The 21506-nt window shown below is 36.3% G+C and overlaps 5 protein-coding genes and 1 pseudogene across 5 annotated transcripts; 3 read left to right on the top strand and 3 right to left on the bottom strand.

The window, feature by feature from the left end:
• Nucleotides 1-724: 724 nt before the first annotated feature.
• LOC120130711 (LEC14B protein-like) lies at nucleotides 725-1545 on the top strand (the record flags this gene model as incomplete). The annotated part of the gene is made up of 3 exons (XM_039147884.1): nucleotides 725-784; nucleotides 913-969; nucleotides 1218-1545. Coding segments are annotated over 3 exons (318 nt in total), but the record flags the coding sequence as incomplete, so codon positions are not given.
• A 5248-nt stretch (nucleotides 1546-6793) lies between these two features.
• On the bottom strand, nucleotides 6794-8222 carry LOC120130782 (LRR receptor-like serine/threonine-protein kinase SIK1). Its single transcript, XM_039147940.1, has one exon. It carries the CDS (start codon nucleotides 8006-8008, stop codon nucleotides 6803-6805), a length of 1206 nt encoding a protein of 401 aa, XP_039003871.1. The 5' UTR covers nucleotides 8009-8222; the 3' UTR covers nucleotides 6794-6802.
• Nucleotides 8223-9868: 1646 nt separating this feature from the next.
• Nucleotides 9869-11489, bottom strand: LOC120130550 (histidine-containing phosphotransfer protein 5-like). The gene is made up of 6 exons (XM_039147769.1): nucleotides 11352-11489; nucleotides 10987-11117; nucleotides 10838-10909; nucleotides 10582-10653; nucleotides 10279-10351; nucleotides 9869-10143 (listed from the first exon to the last, which is right to left on the bottom strand). The coding sequence occupies exons 1-6, from the start codon at nucleotides 11412-11414 to the stop codon at nucleotides 10093-10095; spliced, it is 462 nt and encodes a 153-aa protein (XP_039003700.1). The 5' UTR covers nucleotides 11415-11489; the 3' UTR covers nucleotides 9869-10092.
• Nucleotides 11490-11982: 493 nt separating this feature from the next.
• LOC120130710 lies at nucleotides 11983-14575 on the top strand (annotated as a pseudogene).
• Nucleotides 14576-14745: 170 nt separating this feature from the next.
• LOC120130789 (putative E3 ubiquitin-protein ligase RF298) lies at nucleotides 14746-18425 on the bottom strand. The gene is made up of 3 exons (XM_039147947.1): nucleotides 18252-18425; nucleotides 15764-17834; nucleotides 14746-15550 (listed from the first exon to the last, which is right to left on the bottom strand). Exons 2-3 carry the CDS (start codon nucleotides 17765-17767, stop codon nucleotides 15014-15016), a joined length of 2541 nt encoding a protein of 846 aa, XP_039003878.1. The 5' UTR covers nucleotides 17768-17834; nucleotides 18252-18425; the 3' UTR covers nucleotides 14746-15013.
• A 530-nt stretch (nucleotides 18426-18955) lies between these two features.
• LOC120130797 (auxin-binding protein T85-like) lies at nucleotides 18956-21251 on the top strand. Its single transcript, XM_039147955.1, has 5 exons — nucleotides 18956-19095; nucleotides 19382-19488; nucleotides 19685-19885; nucleotides 20074-20141; nucleotides 20830-21251. The coding sequence occupies exons 1-5, from the start codon at nucleotides 19005-19007 to the stop codon at nucleotides 21005-21007; spliced, it is 645 nt and encodes a 214-aa protein (XP_039003886.1). The 5' UTR covers nucleotides 18956-19004; the 3' UTR covers nucleotides 21008-21251.
• Nucleotides 21252-21506: the final 255 nt, after the last annotated feature.

Raw genomic sequence — 21506 nt, 5'->3', positions numbered from 1 at the left:
CGTATTATTATTGCTCTCTTGTATTAGTTGCCTCTGTCGACTTGTGGTTGTATCTAAGTTAGCTCTTGCCTTAGATGTCTGTCATTTAAGCGCCTAAATGTTGCATGAGCAAGAAAATGCTTTATTTTCAGGGGACCTAAAGTCGATTCCTATTTCATCTTGCAGGCTGATGTTAACACAGTAGCCTTTGCCGATAAAAGTGGTAATTTGGTATATTCCGGGAGTGACGATAATCTCTGTGTGTGTGGGATGTAGATATGCTGTATTTTCGCTTTTGATTTTGCTAGGTGTGGGATAGACGTTGCTTCATTGCAAAAGATAAGCCAGCAGGAGTCTTGATGGGAGATGTAGAAGGTATTACATTTATCGACAGTCGTGGAGATGGTCGTTATTTCACATCAAATGGTAAAGATCAGACTATGAAGCTTTGGAATATCAGAAAAATGTCCTCCAATACCTCCTGGTATGCCTTTCTTCGGTTTACCAAGTTCATAGTTTAGATTTTCTCTGCATGCATATGCCATGTGTGTATGCTATTTAACAGAACTTTATTTATTTATCAATTTGAGTTTCGGCGATAGTTTGAAGCTAAAGCTAAAAGACGTTTTTATATGTTATTGCAGCAATTTAAGGTTTAGGAATTACGAATGGGATTACAGATGGATGGACTACCCACCACAGGCCAGAGATTTGAAACATCCGTGTGACCAATCTGTGGCAACTTATAAGGGTCGGTCTTGCGTACTCTTATTCGCTGTTATTCCCCCCCCCCCCCCGAACACAGGTGAGTGCTCTTATTTGCTGTTTGCTTTATATATTAATCAAATTAGCAAGATATTCTCCTTCATCTAACTCTGTCTGTGTTGAAGTATTTGTTAACATGTCATCGATTTCTCGAATCTTTTGTTGCAGCACGGCCAAAAGTACATTTACACCGGATCTCATGATTCTCGTGTTTATATTTATGTGGTAAGTAACCAAAATTGATATGCTTTACCTCTAGGTTGCCTTTTCTGTACATTACTGTGATGCTCTTTATTGGATCCAATTTGGTACTTGAGTTTTGCACATATCGACTATAGTTGCAATGTTCGTTAAAGATGTCTGTTGCCGTCCGATAAATATGCCGTCAACGAGTGAAAACCAAACACAGGCGGCGAGTGCTATACAATGAAATTCTGTCTTCTCGAGGGTAATAACATGTTAATATATTACAGGTAACCGGAGCCCAAGTTGCAGTACTGAAGCACCATACATCACTAGTAAGAGATTGTAGTTGGCACCCGAGCTACCCTATGTTGGTAAGCTCTTCTTGGGACGGGGGCTTGGTTAAGTGGGAATTCCCCGGTAACGAAGCACCGGTCTCTACGAACAAGAAGAGAGTCCGGACGCAATATTATTTTGAACACATTCCGTAGCATCTGTAAGCTATAATCATACTACATACACAATATTTTTCATTAGTATTGAATAAGGTGTAATTGTTTAACGAAAAATCTAGCCGTACATAAATAAACAATACAACTCTCCGTGTAAGTTTGTTCATGTTCCTCATCCAATATATATATATATATACACGTTTGGACCATGTTAATGAATGCAGAGAGCTGGTTCTGCAATGTGGAAACAAGCATCATTGCAGCGTAGATTCGATCGGAGTTAACTGCAGCGATGATGACAGGTTTGTGTTTTTCTAGAATTATGGTCGACTACAGCTATGAGTCCGAGTAAAAAGACAGAAGGAAAGCGTAAGATGGAACCGTAGTGAAATGCTAGCTGTTTTGGTTTGTTGGTTCATGGTGTAAGGCTGTATGCCCCTCAATTTCTTGAGGTTGTCCTTAGGAAACAAACAATGGGGGGTGTGGCTTACATTCCATGCATGCAAACTCCTGCCGAGGAACGGCTAAATCTAAGTGCTTCCCCCACTAATGTCAATTCCTCTCATTTAAGTTTGGCTCATTCACATATACTTCACTTTCGATCATCGTCTTTATCCAACTACCTTCCATTCAAATCAGAAAGGATGATCTCTAATCGATCAACATCCTCAAATAGCTCTCTACTCAAATAAGAAAGGGTGAACCACCATCGAACACCATCAAATTTCCGGATTAAGTTATTTGGAAAGATGGCCTACCAATAGTACCAAACCACTTGTTCCCAAGATTTTCAGGGTTTAGTACCTGACAGAACCAAGGCTTTATACAACATAAAGAAACCACAATTGTATAAAAAAGAACACCATGGAAAAAAGTTGATACCCCATCTCTTCTTTCTTTACTACCATGTGCTATCCAATCAGCGTATGAGAAACGCATGAAACCCTAAACCCTTTTTTAACAAGTATGAAACCCTAAACCTTGGACGGTGGATTGAACCATGCGTAGGGGAATTCCTCAATGCTTGATGGGCACATGTGGTTTTAACTTTTAGTTCCTTGGAAAACAATGCCTCATCATTCTTCTCTTGGTATATGAATATTAAGTTATTTATGGGTTCCAATGTAACCAAATTAGTTCATTAAATTCAATTTTAAATATATAACTTCTTGGATATAAGCTAAAGTCAGCTCAACCCCCACACTCTCCAATGGCATGTTTTAGTGACTAAACTTTTAATATTTTTAAAATCATAGTTAATGTTTAGTTTTTGTTTCATTTTAATACATCGACACTAAAAACTTAACGGCACTACATCTTTTATGGGTAAATTACATCAATCATCACTCAACTATCTTCTCACTCATATTTTGAAACTAAAGTTTAAAAAATTTCAATTTAACTACTCAACTTTCAAATTATTCTTATTTTAATCCCTCTAATTTATTTTATTAATAATTTTTGTGACATGACATTTTTTATTATTTTATTAATATATAATTAAAAATTTAAAAAATAAATTTGAAAGTCATAGTGATTAAATGAGGAATAATTAAAAAATATAAAAATAAATTTGCTCCTACTTAGGCAGATTGATGGATAATACCATAATCAGCAGAGCTCCTTGTACTTAATAATTGCTCCCCAAAACACCATAATTATTACTAGGGAACAAAGAATATGAGTGCCACTACTATGGGCAGTTCAACATTGTTCTGAGCAATCTAGATTGAAAAAATCAATGTTTTCAAGTAGAGGCGGAGCTCTGATGCGGCTTAAAGGTCTTGATGTCTGTAAAAAATTTATATATTCGATAGATTTTTATTTAATAATATTTTAATTATATAAAAGTAAGTATTTAAATTTAAAAAAATACAAATATTTATTAAATATTTAATTAAGGAATGGTCGAAATAAAAAAAAATAATCTCATATTCTCAAATTTTTTAGGCTAATAACAATTTAGGTCATTGTAAGCTTAAATATTAGACAAATTAAGTATTGTATTACTGAATTTTAAGTTTTTTTTTTATTAATCTATGATGAATACAAGTTACTATTCATTCAAAGATAACTCTTAACTATTTAACATTAAATACTTACACCCCAACATTTATAGTACTCGAACCCGAGACCTCAAAGAATAATAACAATTACTTTATCATCGAAATCGTTTGGTTCGTGCTTAAATTTAAATACCTAATAAAATATTATATTTTTTATTAAAATTTTTAATATTTGGATCGATGCCAATATTTAATTTTCACTCTATCTCTATTTTCAAATACGAAAAATCTAAAAATTTCAAAGTGTTATAATAATTTTATGGAAAAAATGATTAGTTGAATTGAAATGTCATGCACCAACTCCCACTGTTTATATGCCCAAAATTTCAATTTTTTTGGGTAAATAAATGTGATGGCCCAGCACCTACCTAATGTCATACTATAATCTTTTGGGTAAATTACAAATCTGGTAACTTTAATTTACTATTTCTCCTATTTCATTCATTGTACTTTAAATCTTTTCAATTTTTTCATTAAACTTAATAAATTAGGTTTTTTCGTTACTCAACTGTTAAATAGTTAACGGCGTTAAAATGAGTTGTTATATAGATACAAAATGATGTCGTTTCACTGAAAAAATTATTTTTTTTTCCAAACGGCGTCGTTTTTACGCCGTTAACTATTTAACGACGGAATGATTGAAATAGGAGAGAAAATAAAGTTCAATGACAAAAAACCCCTAATGTATTAAGTTCAATGAGAAAATAAAAAACTTTTAAAGTTCATAGATGAATTTTGTAATTTACCCTAATTTTTTTACAGTGTATTTCCATTTTTTATTTCTAATATTATCATGCACATGAAACCATCTCTAGGAGGCAAAATTAGGCCTCATTTGTCCCAAATCACATGGAAAAGAATTGAAAGCAAAATGATAAGAGAGGGTAGTAGTAGGATGAAGTGGGTCAAGAAAGACACATTATAAGTGTACTTGAATTGGGTTAGATTCGATTTTTTTATATAAATTTTTATTTAAATGTAATAATTTTATATTGTATAAATAAATTTAAATATTTTTTAATTAATAACACGAAGGTAGGATTTTGATGCTAATATTTGCTACACTCCATGTGCCTATAAACTGTAATATTATTATAAATGTTATCCAAACCTAATTGTTCTTGTTTTGTTTTGTTGATTCTCATTATTAAGAGGACAAATGCATAAGTAACCTATTAGGACCATTTCTGTTCTTATATTAATAATAGCTAAGTTTGTTGGAGTAAATACTGGACTTCTTCTGCGGTTTGTTTATTATAAAATATAGACAAAAATATATCATAGGTTTTTGTACTTAAAACAAATAATAAAAATAATAATACCTTTATATTATTTTTTTTCTATTAATGCTACCATTCAACTCAAAAAATAAATTTGATGTGGTCCTTTGGCCAATTTTTTCGTCGTTGACCGTTACGGTGCTAATGTGACTGTTCACGGTGTTGACATGGCGGTCCATGGTGCTGATGTGGTAGTATACGATGGTTGATAACATGACAGATGGGCTAAATTAATAGTTCAAACATAGTAGATGGACCGCTATGTCAGTACCGTAGACTGCCACGTTAGCATCGTAACAGTCAACGACGAAAAACGTTGATCAAAGGGTCAAATTAGGTTTTTTAATAGGAGGGTCACATTAAGAGAAAATTTATACAAGTATCACATTAGTTTTTTTCTCTTCAAAAGTACACAAACCCAGGGACGGACGCAAAATTTTATGTTAGGGGGCGAACTTCAACTTATAAAATGTCAGGGGTTGAATAAAATTTTAAGAGGGTGAAAATAGAATTTCAATAGAAAATACATAAAAAAATCCAAAATATATGATAATTTTATGTTTTTAAGAGGGGATCACCTCGACCTGCCCTGCCTAGGTCATCCATGCATAGACCTCTAATGTATTATTGCATAATATGTAAAATTATATTTAGAACTAAAATTTTCTAAATGTAATATTATCTCTCGTATTATTGAGAATATTTGGACATGGAGAAGGTCTTAAAAGAATAGAGGCATTGGATTATTATTTTTAGGCAAATGCATGGTCACGGACGTAATAAGGTTGGGTTAGAGTCGGGTTTTTAATCAATCAGATCCAATATGAAAATATGCACTTTCACTCGAACTTGATTTGATTTTTTATATATATAAAATTGACTTGACCTGACGTGATCCGATATAAATTAAAGATTTAATTAAAATAATAATAATTTTAAGAAAGTTACATTATTATCCTTGGGTCAGGTTAGGTCAAAGTTTTTTTACCTTCCATTCGAACTCGACCCGACTCGAACCCTAAATTCTTTTTAGAAAAATCTAACTCGATCGTGTCGGATCGGAATCCATCAGATGATGGTGAAATCACCATCCCTAGGGTGAATGAAACACTTGGACTCCATACAATGGTGGTGTTTTTGAAACTATATGGGCAGTAAAGGAAAACTCCAAGAGTATGATATTGCGAGGTGTTGTGAAAAGTAGAGCTGCAAATACAAAGTTCATTGGTGCTGCTAGGCTGGACCCAACTTCCATTGCCAATGCCGATGCCAATGCCAATGCCGATGCCGATGCCGATGACGATGATGATATGTATTTCATCTATGTTCGGGCATGATTTATATGATTCTTGTGTTTTCGTTTTCGCCAAGCTCGTGCAAATGGAAAGCTGCAACAACTGTTTAACCCCTTTGTTTTAGTTGTACCTTTATTTCTACCCACTTTCCTTCATTCTAGTTATATCAATGGGTAATTCACGCATTTAGTACTTAAATTATTAATTTTAATTTGTTTTAATATTTAAACTTTCAGTTTTTCTCAAAATCATACATAAAGTTTAGTTTTAGTTTTTCTCAAAATCATACATAAAGTTTAGTTTTAGTTTCACTTTAGTACTTATGTTCAAAATTTAACGTTAAGTTTTTTTTTAAATAAAAGTTTAAGTACTAAAATAGATAGTTTAGGTACTAGACGTGTTAAGTTTTTTATAGTAGGATACTAAAATGAAATAAAACTAAATATTATATATGATTCTGAAAAAATTAAAAGTTTAAATATTTAATCGAACTAAAACTTATAGTTTAGATATTAAATGTGTAATTTATCCTATATTTATTGAACATGATAAAAGAAAATATTATTTTTAATTATAATTATAAGATGCGCAGTGGTTATCAATATTCGTTTAAAATTAACCTTAAATATTTTTAATATAATTTATCTAAATTTAAAGGTTAAAATTCTAATGAACTAATTCACTTTATTTCCATCCTTACCCACAAAATAAAAATAGGTGTATCCTATAATCCGATTTTTTTTCCAAAAGTACCCTTGGGAAGATCGTGGAAATTACCAATCCTATCCTTTCCTTTGGTTGCACTGGGAAGAAGGCCTGGTCTTCTCTTTACCCGCCTTCAATGGGCACGCCGTCTGAACGGGCGGCACCATGCAATTATACTGTAAGCATATCGAACTCCTCAGAGGAATCTCCGCCGTCGGATTAATCTCGATTCCGGTCAGATAGTTATGCTGCAGATAAAGTATCCGTATGCTGGCCGATAATAACCGGTCCACGAAGCTGGCCGGGACCTTACCGGTGAACAGGTTGTTGTTCAAGTAAAGGTTTTGTACGGTGGAGAACATCGGTGATATGTGACCGGACAATCTGTTGTGGCTGATATCGACGGTCGGTATCGTTACTTGATTGGCGGGTTGGACTGGACCGGAGAACAAGTTCCGTTCCAGCTGAAGGTTGGTGATTGTAAACGAGAACAAACGGCCTGGGATGGGACCCGTGAATCGGTTCAAGCTTAGGTCTAGGTAGTTTAGCTTGTTCAGCCGGGATAGAAGCTTGTCCACCGGTCCGGTGAGCTGGTTCCAGGAGAGTGAGAGGGACTGAAGGGAAGCGGGGAGGGAGTTCGGAGCTAGCGAGCCGGAGAGAGCATTGTGTTTAAGGTCTAGCCGGTTTAGGACTTGGGAACGAAACGGTGGGACTGAACCGGAGAGATGGTTGTGACAAAGAATAGCGTTGGTGAGCTCCGGCAATGTTCCGATGGAACGAGGGATTCCTCCGACGAGCTGATTGTAGCTGAGATCAAGAGTTTTAAGCCGCCTCAGTTGACCCAGAGTTGCTGGAATATTCCCGGAGATGAAATTCCTGCTTATAGCAAGAAAACGAAGGCCCTTTAATTGCGAGATCGACACCGGCAACGAACCATAGATCCGACCCGGAACAATGGATAGCTCGACGAGAGCAGACAGTTTCCCAATGGCCGAATCTATCCTCCCGGTTAAACCCGGCGAACCAGCCCGTGGATCACCGAGATTAAGAGCCACTACTCTATTGGACTCACAGTAAACGCCGGCGAAGTTACAAGGATCGGAAGTAAAATCCCAGGAAGCCAAAAAATTAGAGCCGGGCAAATCATGAAGAGACTTTCTAATGGACTGCAAAGCCAAGAAATCAACCGGGTCTAAAATCGCAAAACTCAAGAATCTACATTGTAACAGAGCAGTCAAGAACAGAGCACAAGAACCCACCTTCATCCCCCATTGTTTAGCCATTGAATCGACGAATCAAAGAAGACCCTGAATTCCCCAGTGAAGCAGAGGTGTTATAAAATAAGAAAAAGGTAAGGCTTTTGAGTTGCCAAAATGAAACTTTTTCGTGAGAGGAGACTACCGGTTTCTCATGGGGATACAAACGTGAAAGCCTTTAATGGCGAAACTAGCAGCGTCAAACATTATATTTATACAATGAAGAAGAAAAAAAACAAAGACTGGCTTGAAGAAGAAGCAATGGTGGATGATATTTGAGATAATGACATCTTAGAGAAGACGCATGGAGCAGCGTTGACGGCAGACTTTCTAGTTTTAACACTGACGAATGACACCGGAAATGTCATTTTTTTTATAATTATTTTATTAATTTTCCCTCTTTGTTATTATTGTTAATGTTTTTTTATTAGGGCTGGATTTATAGGTTAAACGGTTGTCCAAACCTACATGGGAGGGGAGGGGTTAGGTTCGGGAGACAGGTCAGCAGGTAGGGGAGGGTGGGTGATCGGGGCAGGGATCACGTAACTAATGCGGGTTGACTGGACATAGGGTGACACTGTCCAGCTAGGATATGACACGTCATCAATAAATTCCTGTATTTTCATCAAATTAATCAAACCTAATTAAACATGGGAAGCTAGAAAGTAGAAACGCAAGAGAGTAAGAAAACAATGGGTAAGTTACGCATTTCATACTTAAATTAATAATTTTGATTTATTTTAGTATTTAAATTTTTAATTTTTTTAAAATTATACATAATATTTAGTTTTTATTTTATTTTAATAACTGTCGTTAAAAGTTTAACACGTTTAGCACCTAAATTATCAGTTTTGATCTGTTTTAATACCTAGAGATTCAATTTTTTCAAAACTTAACATTAAATTTAGAACAGGGTATTAAAATGAAACAAGAACTAAACTCTAGATATATTTTTGAAAATTTAATCGTTTAGGTACTAAATGTGTAATTTACCTTTATTTACTTTTATCTTTAAAAGAGTTTCAAGATATCTCGAGTTATCATACTACTTTTAAAATTATAATATAATTTAGGGTAAAAAAGCATTTAGTATCTATCTGAACTATCAATTTTGATATTTTTGTAGCATTTAAATTTTTATTTTTTTTTCAAAATCATACCTAAAATTTAGTTTTTATTTCATTTTTGTACCCCACAGTTAAAAACTTAACGTGTTTAACACCTAAACTATCAATTTTGGTCCCCTTTTAGTACTTAAACTTTTAATTTTTTTCCAAAACTAAACGTTAAATTTTGAATTGGGGTACCAAAATAAAACAAAAACTAAACTCTAGGTATGATTTTAAAAAAAGTTAAAAGATTAGGTACTAAAACGGACCAAAATTGATAGTTCAGATACTAAACACGTAACTTGCCCTATAATTTATATAATATTTTAAAAAATTAATTAAAAAAATCATAAAAATGATTCACCACAAACCTAAGACTTCATATGGGATTTTCTTGGTCCCCAAGGTTTGCTTTAATGTAGCAATGGAGATGCGTGCATAGAAATGGAATGCGCCACAAGTAACAACAAAGAAACCCAGCAACATCGATCATCATGTGCATTCCATTTTCCATCATGGAATTATAAAAGTGAAACATTTAATGATGTTTGGATAACAAGAAGACAGGGTTTAAACTCTACGGTCGTGTTCGAGAACAGCTGCCATCGGAGAAAGGGGTTACGGATATCAAGATTCGAATCGTAAACGTACAAGGAATCGTCTCTTGAAGGTGGTTATAAAACCAACCGATCGAACTGAATTCCGATCTGTAAATTTATTTCGATTACTGGTGACATCTTCCGGCGTTTGATCAAAGTAACATGGAAATGCTCAAACATTGAACGACAAAGAGAACTTAATCATATATAAGCTTACGCAGCACAAAGCTTGAAAAATGTGTATTCACAGGCTCACACATTATTCTTACCTCATACGGGTTTTAGACACAAGTTTATGTAAAATCCCTTGATAATTTAACATCGACTTCGTAAAGAAAAGGTATCGGCGGCGACGGCCGTTCATTCTCCCTTTGTTTTTCTACGACGATGATATAAATGTTGTTTATTTCGCTACCGGGATCGATCCACCAGCTGCAAGGATCTGTTGCTCAAGCTGAAAGATTGAAACAGAATGGCTCCGGTTAAAACTACAGCTGGGGGGAGAAACAGATGAACTCGATACGAAACAAACGAGCACGTATGCTCATTTTCACGGTGAAATATAGTCTATTCGTAGATTCTATCTTACCCTGAATAAGGATTGAAGCTTGTTCTTCAGTAGGGAGTATTCATGAGTGACCTTTTGCAGGCATCTCAAACACCTGTTGCAGGCATCCAGAGTCATCTTTGTCACATATCACAGAATGAAAAGCGTGACCAACAAGCAATAACAACAGGAAACGAAAAAAGGACTCGTTGAGCTCAATTTTAATCCGTTAAACAATCATAAAGAACTTAACAATCTATGATGGAAGTGAACTTGTTTAAGTATATCAAAGCAACACACATGCCGGGGCATGACCGTCGAGAAATTTCGAGTTCGATAACTCACCCTTCACGGTTTTGCGCCTCGCAAAAGCTCCGAAAGGCGATGCATGCATTCTTAACTCTCATTGCACCTATGCTGTTACCACAAAGACATAAACACATAAGAAATTTTGGCACATACATAGAAAATACAAATCCAACTCTCCACATGAAGCAGTGAAACAACAATTTGATTTTCCCAGGCATTCAGATTGAACAATCACAATTGAAAAACAACAAAATGAATATGAAAAATCAAAAGCAGACGTGCATATAATTACCTGGAACTGCTGCCCTTAAGCTGATGAACACTGGCATCTACTTGCTTGAAATCAACACCTTGTGCTTGCTCACTGAAGTAAAAACCACGAAAATTAGATCAGAAAAAAGAGAACATTCAGCACAGGAAGGAAGAAGAAGATGAACTCACAGTGCTCTGGCCATATTGTTAAGAAGCTTCTCAGAATCTTCAAAGAAAAGAGAGACAACCTCGACGACAAAATCTGGGCTGTTTTCATCTTGCAGCTTTTGGAGTTCAGTAAACTGATCATCCACAATTCCCTGAACAAAAACGATGGGACAACAATAAGAAAGAACAAAAACCCAAACTTTTCCTTTTTGTTTTTTTTTTCCAGGGAAAACAAATCCGACAAGACCCCACTGGATTTGACATTTCCCCTTAAAACAAACAATTTCCCAGAAATACTTCCACCCTTCCGTTGAAAAAAATCAAATCTGTCGGTGAAAATCTACCAATCAACGAATCAAAAGAACATAAAAGAAGAGAAATTGTACCTCGCGATGCAGTGATGTGGAGTGGTCAATGAACTGTCTCTGCAACTGATTGACAATATCCATGGCGGCTTCCCTGTTTCTTTGAAAGAAAGGAAGGAGCTTTGTTTAATAGCTTTGAATTACGGGCCAAAGAACAACAGAGGAAGCTCAAATTGACGCCCCATGGCTTATGAAAATCAAAATATATATAGCAGTTTTTGAGGAGGTTAAGGAAAGTCGGAATTAATCGACTTACCAAATGTGATTAATATAAATTCTTTACTGTTTTTAGACTGTAACGTTAACAAAAATTATCTGTAATAATAAACAAGGACAACGGGTGGATTGATTTTCCTCGTTCGGTGCTTCGTTCTCTATTTTAAACTAACCCCACTCTCCCAGACAAAGTTGTTTACTAAAATCTAGACTGTAATATTTCTTTGCGTAAATTGCTTGTTTAGTACTTAAACTATCAGTTTTATCTATTTTAGTATCTAAACTTTCAATTTTTTCAAAATCATATCTGATGTTTAGTTTTTAGGGTAAAGAATATAAATAGTACCTGAACTTTAAGGGTACTTGTATTTTGGTCATCTAACTTTTAAAAATTGCAATACAATCATCGAATTTTTAGTTATTTTCATTAAGGTTCATGTCGTTATCTCCTTTTAGTTTTTCACTGACGGTTAACCCTTTCCCCCCATCTTCATCTTCTTCTCCTCACGTTCCCTTTCACCCCACCTTCGGTCAATGGTGGCTTGCTATATACTTCGCTCAGGTTTTTAGTTCCCCACCCATAAATTCACCATTGCTTAAGCTGCAGATTAACCTGAGACAATTATGCAGAACTTTGACTTAATAATCCATTTTACTCTCTTGATTGAACACGAAGGGGAGCTTTGGTTTTGGACATTGGAAGACTGGCAACAGGATATGGAATGGGAGTCTTCTCATATGTGGTGACTGGTGAGTCCCTATCTCATCTAGGATTTCACTTTCGAACTGCTTCTTCGATAAATGGTACTTCTACAATTACCTGTTCCTATCGACCGTGATGCCTTCATTGAATGTATGACAAGGTACCGTTATTTATCGCTGAAATCGCACCCAAGAATCTTCGAGGAGCACTAACGACAGTAAATCAGGTAACCAAGTGCAGCACTCAGTATCATCATCACTTACTGAATTTGTGAACGTAAATATCTTATTATTTCGAATCTTATTCTACAGCTTATGATCTGCTCCGGAGTATCCGTTGCCTTCATATTTGGGACAGTTCTAAAATGGAGGACTTTAGCACTAACAGATAAAAGTGCTAAGCCAACATTCTTATGCCGAAACCATGCTTAAGTTTGAGTGTTCTTGTAAAGCTACATAACACAAGCTGAGATTCACAAATAGAGTGATTTGCAGGACTTATTCCTTATGCAATTCATCTCTTTGGACTCTTTTTCATCCCAGAGTCTCCCAGATGGCTGGTAAGAAATCGACACTGAAAAGCCGATGGGATTGGAATCCTTGGCTCTTTTAACCCTGAAGTATAGTAACACTAAAGGGGAGTTGGATTAAAACCTTAGATATTATGCAGGCAAAGATTGGAAGAGAAAAAGAATTCGAAGCTGCACTACAAGATCTTCGTGGCAAGGATGCTGATATATCGAAAGAGGCTGCTGAGATTCGGGTTCTTAATCTAAACTTATCATCTTAACCAAGAGTGAAATTGAGATAGACTTGAAGCATTATAGAGGAAATGTTCTAACTTATTCTATTGCTTGACAGGACTATATAGACTCTTGAACGGCTTCCGAAAGCCAAAAATGCTCGATTTGTTTCAGCGAAGATACTTACGCTCAGTCATTGTAGCTATCACTCTATCTAAACCCGGTTGAACAATCAGATCAATCTTCTTTAATGTTTCTTTACGACGTATTTATCTTTGATCAGATAGGAGTTGGATTAATGGTCTTTCAACAATTCGGAGGGATCAATGGCATCTGCTTTTATACCAGCAATATTTTCGAGTCGGCAGGTAACGGAACCTTCGAGTTGCAGCCCGACACATTTAAGAGTCTTGTCTATTATTAACATTGCTGCTTTTTTTGTACTTGAAATGTCTCAGGATCTTCTGCCACTGTTGGGACAATAACTTATGCTATTCTTCAGGTTTCATCTCTCCCTTCTCTTGAAAGCCATGCACTTCTTCCTAGCAAACAAATAACATAAAACTATCGTTTCTGCAGGTTGTCATCACCGGCCTTAACACAACTGTGATCGATAGATCAGGAAGAAAGCCTCTATTACTGATAAGTACAAGAACAATTTAACAGTTGCAAGATCCTTAAAATTGCTGAGCCAATTTGCTTTTGCTTTCATTTTAGGTTTCTTCAACAGGATTGATTCTCGGCTGTATACCATATGGGATTTCATTCTATCTTAAGGTCAAAATATCAAACTATTATCTCTAACAATATATACTTCCCTCTAATTACTAACATTTCGATTATGTTTGACGACCAGGATCATAATTTAGCACTCAATGCAGTTCCTATTCTTGCTGTAACAGGCATATTAGTAACTTAATTGAATCGTATGCTCATTCGATCTGTTCGTTGTCAAACTATGGCTTACAAGTTCTTCTATGTTATTTCTTGCATGAATCTTAATTGACATCAGGTATACATAAGTGCCTTTTCAGCTGGGATGGGTACATTTCCTTGGGTTATAATGTCTGAGGTAACCAAAAAAGAAATGTATGCAAGATTTTAACCATTTTCTAATCGACGTATCAATCCTTCAGCTCCTCTAACCATTGCATTTGGTTGCAGATATTCCCGATAAATATCAAAGGAGCGGCCGGAAGCCTCGTGACGCTGGCGAACTGGTTCGGTGCATGGGCAGTTTCTTACACTTTCAACTTCCTTATGAGCTGGAGCTCCCATGGTAAATAGAGTGAAAACTTTGCCAGTAAGAAGTAAAAAAAATGTGCGACTTTACCGGCAACTCTCGTGGATTCTCATTGCAGGTACCTTCATTCTTTATGCTGCAATCAATGCGGTGGCAATACTGTTCGTGGTCACATTGGTACCTGAAACAAAAGAGAAGACCTTGGAACAAATTCAGGCAGCCATTAATGCATAGAGAATCAAGAAAATGAAGCAGAATATTTTTCGAGAGATTCGGGATGCTCACTTGCTGTCTGCTGATGCTTTCAAAATCAAACAAAAATGGATGCTACATTTGGAGTAATAAAGAATGGAGGAGATGGCAGCATCTCTTTATACAATTGAAAGCTACTGAGAAATATTTCAAATATATATCAAGCTTTGTTATCTTTTTCCTATAAGATGAATTGCCAATGAGATGTTAGAAAATTTCAATTTAGTCCATGAATTCTTTGTTAAAAATTATGTTTGAAGTCTAAGAGTTAAAAATTAAGGAACACTTGATGCTGTAATGTAAAGCTAAACCATATATTATATCATTTATATGAAAAAGAACAAAGTATATTAGAGGGCTGTAAGCTATAAATTTTCTCTTTAATCGTTTTCATACTGTTGAGCTACTGGTATAAACTATTCAAAAGGGGCTAAAGCAAAACAAAAGGCACAAGTTTGAGGGCACTTCTCAGAGCTCCTTTTAATCTATCCGCCATTAACTCACATGTCTTAGTCAAGCAAAAAGGATCAGAGAGCCATAGCCTGTGGCTTAGCAAAACGTGCACATATGCGGCAATCGATCATGGTCCTACAGGCGGGGCAGTCCATCCGTTGTTTCTCGTGGATCTCATTGCATTTGACACATAGGACCTGATGACAACATGGAAGGAATACCACTATCTTCTCTTCTGATAAGCACATGACGCACTCACGCTCCTGTTTCAAACTTTTTCTCCCAGAATAATCCTTGATGTCAACCACCCTCTTAGAGAAGCTTGGAATGTGATTCAACTCATTGACAGAAGAGCACTGGATATTGCCACCACCAATGCCTCCTCGAAGTGCAGCTATTTTCGATGAATCCAGCTTCATCTTCAACTCAGATAACTTGGCCACAAGCGTTTTTATCTCCTCCCCGTATTTCTGCATATCTTTTTCTGCTTTCAGTTTAATCTTATCCTCCTCCACTTTTGCTGCAGCTTCAAGACGTTCTCTTTCCTTTTGTATGGAGGCAGCTTGTGCAAGGACTTTCTCCTTTTCCATCCTCTCCTCTTTCCATGTCATCTGCAACTTTTCACCATATCTCATGAGAAAAATAAAGTGTAAATAGAAGTAATCTATATAAGGGTATAAACAGCTAAGTGCACTTCTCTGTGCCTCTTCATGCATCAAGCTATAAATGAAGATGGAATGTTTATGACAAGGCAAACGTAAACTATATATTGATTAAGGGTTATTTAGCAAGTCAATGAGTATCTTATTCAAGGCGAATCATACCTCAATTTGGCTGTAGATAATTTTAGCCTTGCCTACTTTCCATTGCAGATCTGCTGCCATCTGCTTCTCCAATGCAAGCTCCTCCTGAAGCAAGCTTCTCTGTCCTTCCCATGACTGAACATCCTTGAGTGCCTTCTGTTCTCTCTCCAATGCTTCTTGACAACTTGCAGCTGATGCTGTAGCCTGTGATTTAGCGGCCTCCATCTGCATCTTCAGCATGGAATGTTCCACCTCAAGCTTCTGAACAGTAGAATTAGTGTCCTCAACCTGACCAATTGTGTTGTTCAAGGCAAACCCCATCTCCGACAACCTCTTCATGGTGTTCTCCTCCATGATTTGCTTTTCCCTTTTGAGCTGCTCTGCTTCTTCCTTCTCTTGCCTCAGTGATTTAAGTTCGGCTTGATCCTTGCTAAGCCTGCGGGCAGCTTGCATGACCTTCTGATTGGTCCACTGAGTCCAACTATCTACTTCATTCCGCAGTTCCTCTAGCCTTGGAACAAGCTTCAAAATCATATCATCCTTCTCATCTTGCGGGATGTATTTTCCTAGAGAATCATTGTACGGAATTCCAGCATGGTAATCAATGGTCTTAGAAGACATAGAAGAGCTGCCTTTGGCCTTCGGAGTAGCTTTCTTTTCTACACAGTGTTCAGGTGTCTTGGAAGATATTGAAGTTCCTCCTTCAGACTTTGAAACAGGTTTATTTTCCAAAGATAATGAAGGTGCGCACCCAGTATTTGTGGTTGGAACTACAGATTTAGTACCCTTAGTCAACAATGTTGAAGAGTCATCTGCCACAATTAAATCAGGTGAAGCATTAGTTGAAAAGTGATGACTTTCATCAGCTAAACCTCCGGCCTCCATAACTACTTTTGATGACGGAATTTTCATATGCACAGCTGGTAAATCAGATAGGGACTTCATTCTCCTTTCAACAACACTCCCAGAGGCAGCTAGTTTCGCAGCTCTAAAACCTTTCAAATAAGCTGTCCTGCTAATTTCCATGTTGGACTTTTGCCGTAGTGCAGTTAGTTCCTTTTTGAAGCACCCCTTTCTACTACTCACTGCTTTTTCTTTAGAGATCGATGTAATCGAGACATTATCTCTAGAAGCACTCGTAGAGGCCAAAAACTCTTTCTCTGGTGTCAGCCCTTCAGAAGCATGAAAAGTTTCGGGTTTAGATAAGTTGTAGAAACTTCCAAATTTGAGTGCTTCAGGCTGGGAATTCTGAGAGGAGAATGATGGTTTTGTAACACTGGGCTCATTCGTGATAGGAATAACGGTTTCAGGATTTGCTGTTTCAGATCTTGACTTAGGGTTAGAATCAGAGGAGCTCTCTCCTGAGACTTCCATACAACCTAAATTTCGCAATATATCTCCTTCTACTTCACATGCAACCGAAATGTTAAGATCAAACACTAACAACCACCACATTGCTTCCACAATAGATAGACATGGTTGAACCTCTCTAAGCACACTAATCATCTCCAGCATCGTATACACCACTAGCTGCTGCAAATCCTCAAACAAATAACTCGAAATATCACCTTCTATCCCTTCCTTCAAGGAAGCCAAAGCATCATTCACAACATTTGACACAAGATTTTTACCCCCTTGATAGAGCGGGTGCCTTGAAATAGCCTTTTGCGCGACCTCCTCCTTAAACCCACACTCCACAATCTTTTTAATCGCATTCCGGAAAATCATGTGCAAATTAGATAACAGTAACTCCTCGAGCTGACAAGCAACCGAATCATCCCAATCAGCAGGTACAAAATCTTCTCTAAGGGGTCCCACGGAGGATCCTACCTCAAATGGTCCAAGTATAGGGCCTCGAAATATCTCCGGAGCTAATTCACTCGTCGACAAAGGAAGAATAACCGGACACTCTAAAGAATGATCATCTAATTTTCTCTTGTTCTTACCACCTTTGTCATGAGGTGAGATAGAACAAGTCCCTACTTTGAAAGCAACACCACCATCACTATCATTCTTTTCATTCATCTTATGAACAAACAATAAGAAACAATCTAATGTGCTCTCAAGTTGACTCTCTCTCTCTCAACAAATCCTGTATGAACAAGGGAAAATTCAATCAAAATTTGTTCTTCAAAAGAAGAAGCTGCTACTGGAAATGGAAATCAAACTGATAACACAGTTTAACTCCAATGCAAATTACATCATACAATACTCCGATGAACAGCCATTAACAAATACGCAAATGAACAGCCATTAACAAATACGCTAATGAACAACCATGAACTATCAACAACAAGAAGTTTAACTATATACAATAGGATTCAAATAAGAAAATAAAATTTATCCTCATACTGAGGAAAACAAAGCAGATAAATACATGATACAAAATTACCCACTGAAACGAGCTTCAATTAAAAAAAAACTTAGAGAGACTCTGTCTCAAACGATTTTAAGCTATTTCTGTGCTCGTGTTATATAAAGAGAGAGTAAGGGAAGAAAAACAACATACTACGACTGGATTTCGTTTGGACTGGCGGAAATGGAGCTTTTAGTGAGGTGAAAGCTGCAACTTTGGCCTTAGATCTAAGGTCTTAAGGGATTTTGTTGAAAACCCAATCTGATAGCGTGAAAAGAGAAGGGCAATGAGAGTTTGAAGATGATATCTGTGGAGTAAAATTTGGATGCGGCGGCCGGCGACAGTAGACCAAGTGAAGATAGAATTTAAAGAGAAGCTGAAGAAATATTATAAAGGGTAAACTACATAATTAGACACCAATTTATCTCCTCTCCTATTTTGGTACTTAGTTAATTATTTTTTTTGACAAAAACATTATTAGTGTTAATTCATATTTTGTATTTTGACCACCAACACGAACCAAACGAACATGAATGACATTATGTTCATGTTCATCCGTTTAAGTTTAATCGAACAAACACAATAATTTAATAAATAAATATTTTATTCGTATTTGTTCGTTAAGAAATATAATTTATTCGTGTTCATTCATGTTCGTTTGTTAAAATAAAAAAACGAACACAAATAAACATAAACAAATATTAATGCATATAAACACAGTTTTTTTTCTAATCTATAGTGAAATGAAAAGGATCTAACGGGTAGTGACAACATGGCAAAAATAGTTTATGGCCCAATTGAAATACTCTTTGGGGTTTGGGTCCTTAGATAAGTTCATTTTTACTTCTTTTAATGGAGAAATAAAAGACCAAATCCAGGCTTCAACCAGAAAGCAAACAAGAGAAGATGGTTGGACCTTGCTTCATTTCCTTCTTCCTTTTGTTAAACTTGGTTCCACTCTTTCAAACTCTCGAAGCTTCTCACTGCTCCATCAAAGGTAACATTTTCCACTCAATTTGATTTCTGGGTATGTTTTAATGATTCGATCTTTCACCAATTTTCCGAGTTTTCATTCTGGGATGTCTTAGTTTGCACCATAGTGGAGGACTGGAGGTTGCAGTTGCAGCAGTTTATTGGCCTTTTATGGGCTATATTTGATTGATTTATTAATTGGATGCTAGGCGAGTTATTTAAGATGATTACCAGGAATTCTTCAGTTTTCTTTTCCATGCTTTTCTTTAATGGCTGATTTCGTGTGAAATCATATTGTTTTTTCTATACAGGGTTGCCTCTGGTGAGGAACATTGCTGAACTTCCACAGGATAACTATGGAAGAGGAGGTCTATCCCATATAACTGTTTCCGGTTCACTCTTGCATGGATTGAAAGAAGTATGTTGATTGCTTACACTTTGGTTTTTGATGTTCTTTTAAGTTTATGATATAAATTGGCTTAGTTTTTTTAGAAATTTCAGAAATGGCTGTATGTTTTTCATTTCATGTAGTAAGCGAATAGAAGATGTTGATTTTCCTTCTGTGGTAGGATTATGGATGTGATAATTTTTTCGGAATTCGGATGTCTTCTTAGGTTGAGGTTTGGCTTCAAACATTTGCACCGGGGTCACGCACACCGATCCATCGGCACTCGTGTGAAGAAGTTTTTGTTGTTCTCAAGGGGAGTGGCACTCTATATCTTGCCTCGAGTTCATATAAGTCCCCTGGAAAACCAGAGGAGCATTTTATATTTTCGAATAGCACTTTTCATATCCCTGTCAATGATGTCCACCAGGTAAAAGTATTCCCCAAATTATGAATGTGATGATATTAAGAAGCATAGAAATCTCAAAATAGAGATTATTTTGTTTTGGGGTTAGCCTGTAATAAGATGATCATCCGATTATTTAACAGACACTTCGATGAATTTTAGTATTTCACTGACATTCATTGATTTTCAATTGTTTGTCATCTTCGTTGCAGGTCTGGAATACAAACGAACACGAGGATTTGCAGATTCTTGTGATAATATCTCGGCCTCCTGTCAAAATGTATGTAATTTTTCTCCAGCCTCATCATTTTTGCCATTTGTTGATGGGTGTCTAATTATATTTTCATTGTCGAGTTGAAAGCCATAGATGCTGTCTATGGCCTCACCCTTCCAAATGTTTGTTGGCTGGCACTTTTGCATCGAATCTTTTCGTGGTTAGTGCATGCTAGTTTCTAATGGCATCTTCTGAACCTTTAAAATAAACAAACCGAAAGCACCCATTCTAATACGGCTTTGCCTTGATCTTTTAGTCATTAAAGCTGCTATATCCGAGTTCATCAAGATGGGAATTTACTTGCCTTGAGACTTAACCATCCTTTACTAATTTAAGAGGAAGAAGCGGCTCGAAACCGCGATCCACAATACTTTCTCAGAACATGATCCATTTCCGTCACTAATTGTTTAAGAAAATGAACGACTATTTTAGCATACATGCATCATGATTGAAATCCCATCTGATAATGTCTCCTGCATGATTGAAGATGTTGCTCAAGTTTACTATATGCGAAATAGAATCTAGAGAACATTACTGGGAAAGATGGGGTTCTTCGTTTAACCCAAAAACCGTATAGTTTCGACAAATTTCCTCGTAAGAACCGGAAATGCATTCCTTGTGATTCTTTCCCTTTCTTCTCTCTTTCATGAATGCTGAGGATGCTTTCTTTCTTTTGTTTCAAATCTGCTTTTAGTTTCATATATGAAGATTGGTCCATGCCTCACACTGCAGCAAAGTTGAAGTTCCCATATTATTGGGATGAGCAGTGCTTTCAAGAACCTCATGATGAACTTTTACGATGCGAACATCAAGGTGGAAGATCATGTTCATTGATCAAGTGTTCTAGAGCCTTTATGATGAGTGCAACGTGAAAGAATCGATCTATTCCGCTGTTCGTATCGTTTAATTTTCGAAGACCGACGTCCTCCCGTAGAACTTCATGGACACTGCCATTGGGCCTTTCCCGTTTTCGAGCCGAGATTACATTACAATTACATAAACATTACAGTCAGCTTAGCTTTTGTGTTTTTCTCCACTCGTTGGAATTCTGAATCCATTTTCTATTTTCTTGTCGTTTACACATTCATAATCAAATGTTATCTTTCATTCCACGAAGCCCCAAAGAAAGAAGGGTAAATTTGCGTTTATAACCTAAACTATCAGTTTTGATCCATTTTGGTATCTAAACTTTCAATTTGTTCAAAATCATACTTAAAGTTTAGTTTTTGTTTTATTTTAGTACACCGTCGTTAAAAACTTTAGTTTTTGTTTCATTTTAGTATCTCATTTAAAATTTAACGTTAAGTTTTGAAAAGATTGAAAGTTTAAGTATTAAACGTGTTAAGTTTCTAACGGTGGATACTAAAATGA

The sequence above is a fragment of the Hibiscus syriacus genome, unplaced genomic scaffold, assembly GCF_006381635.1.
Source record: "Hibiscus syriacus cultivar Baekdansim isolate YM2019G1 unplaced genomic scaffold, ASM638163v2 tig00110548_pilon, whole genome shotgun sequence".
NCBI lineage: Eukaryota > Viridiplantae > Streptophyta > Magnoliopsida > Malvales > Malvaceae > Hibiscus > Hibiscus syriacus.
Note: the sequence above shows the minus strand (reverse complement) of the source record. Positions and strands in the feature narration are given on the sequence as shown.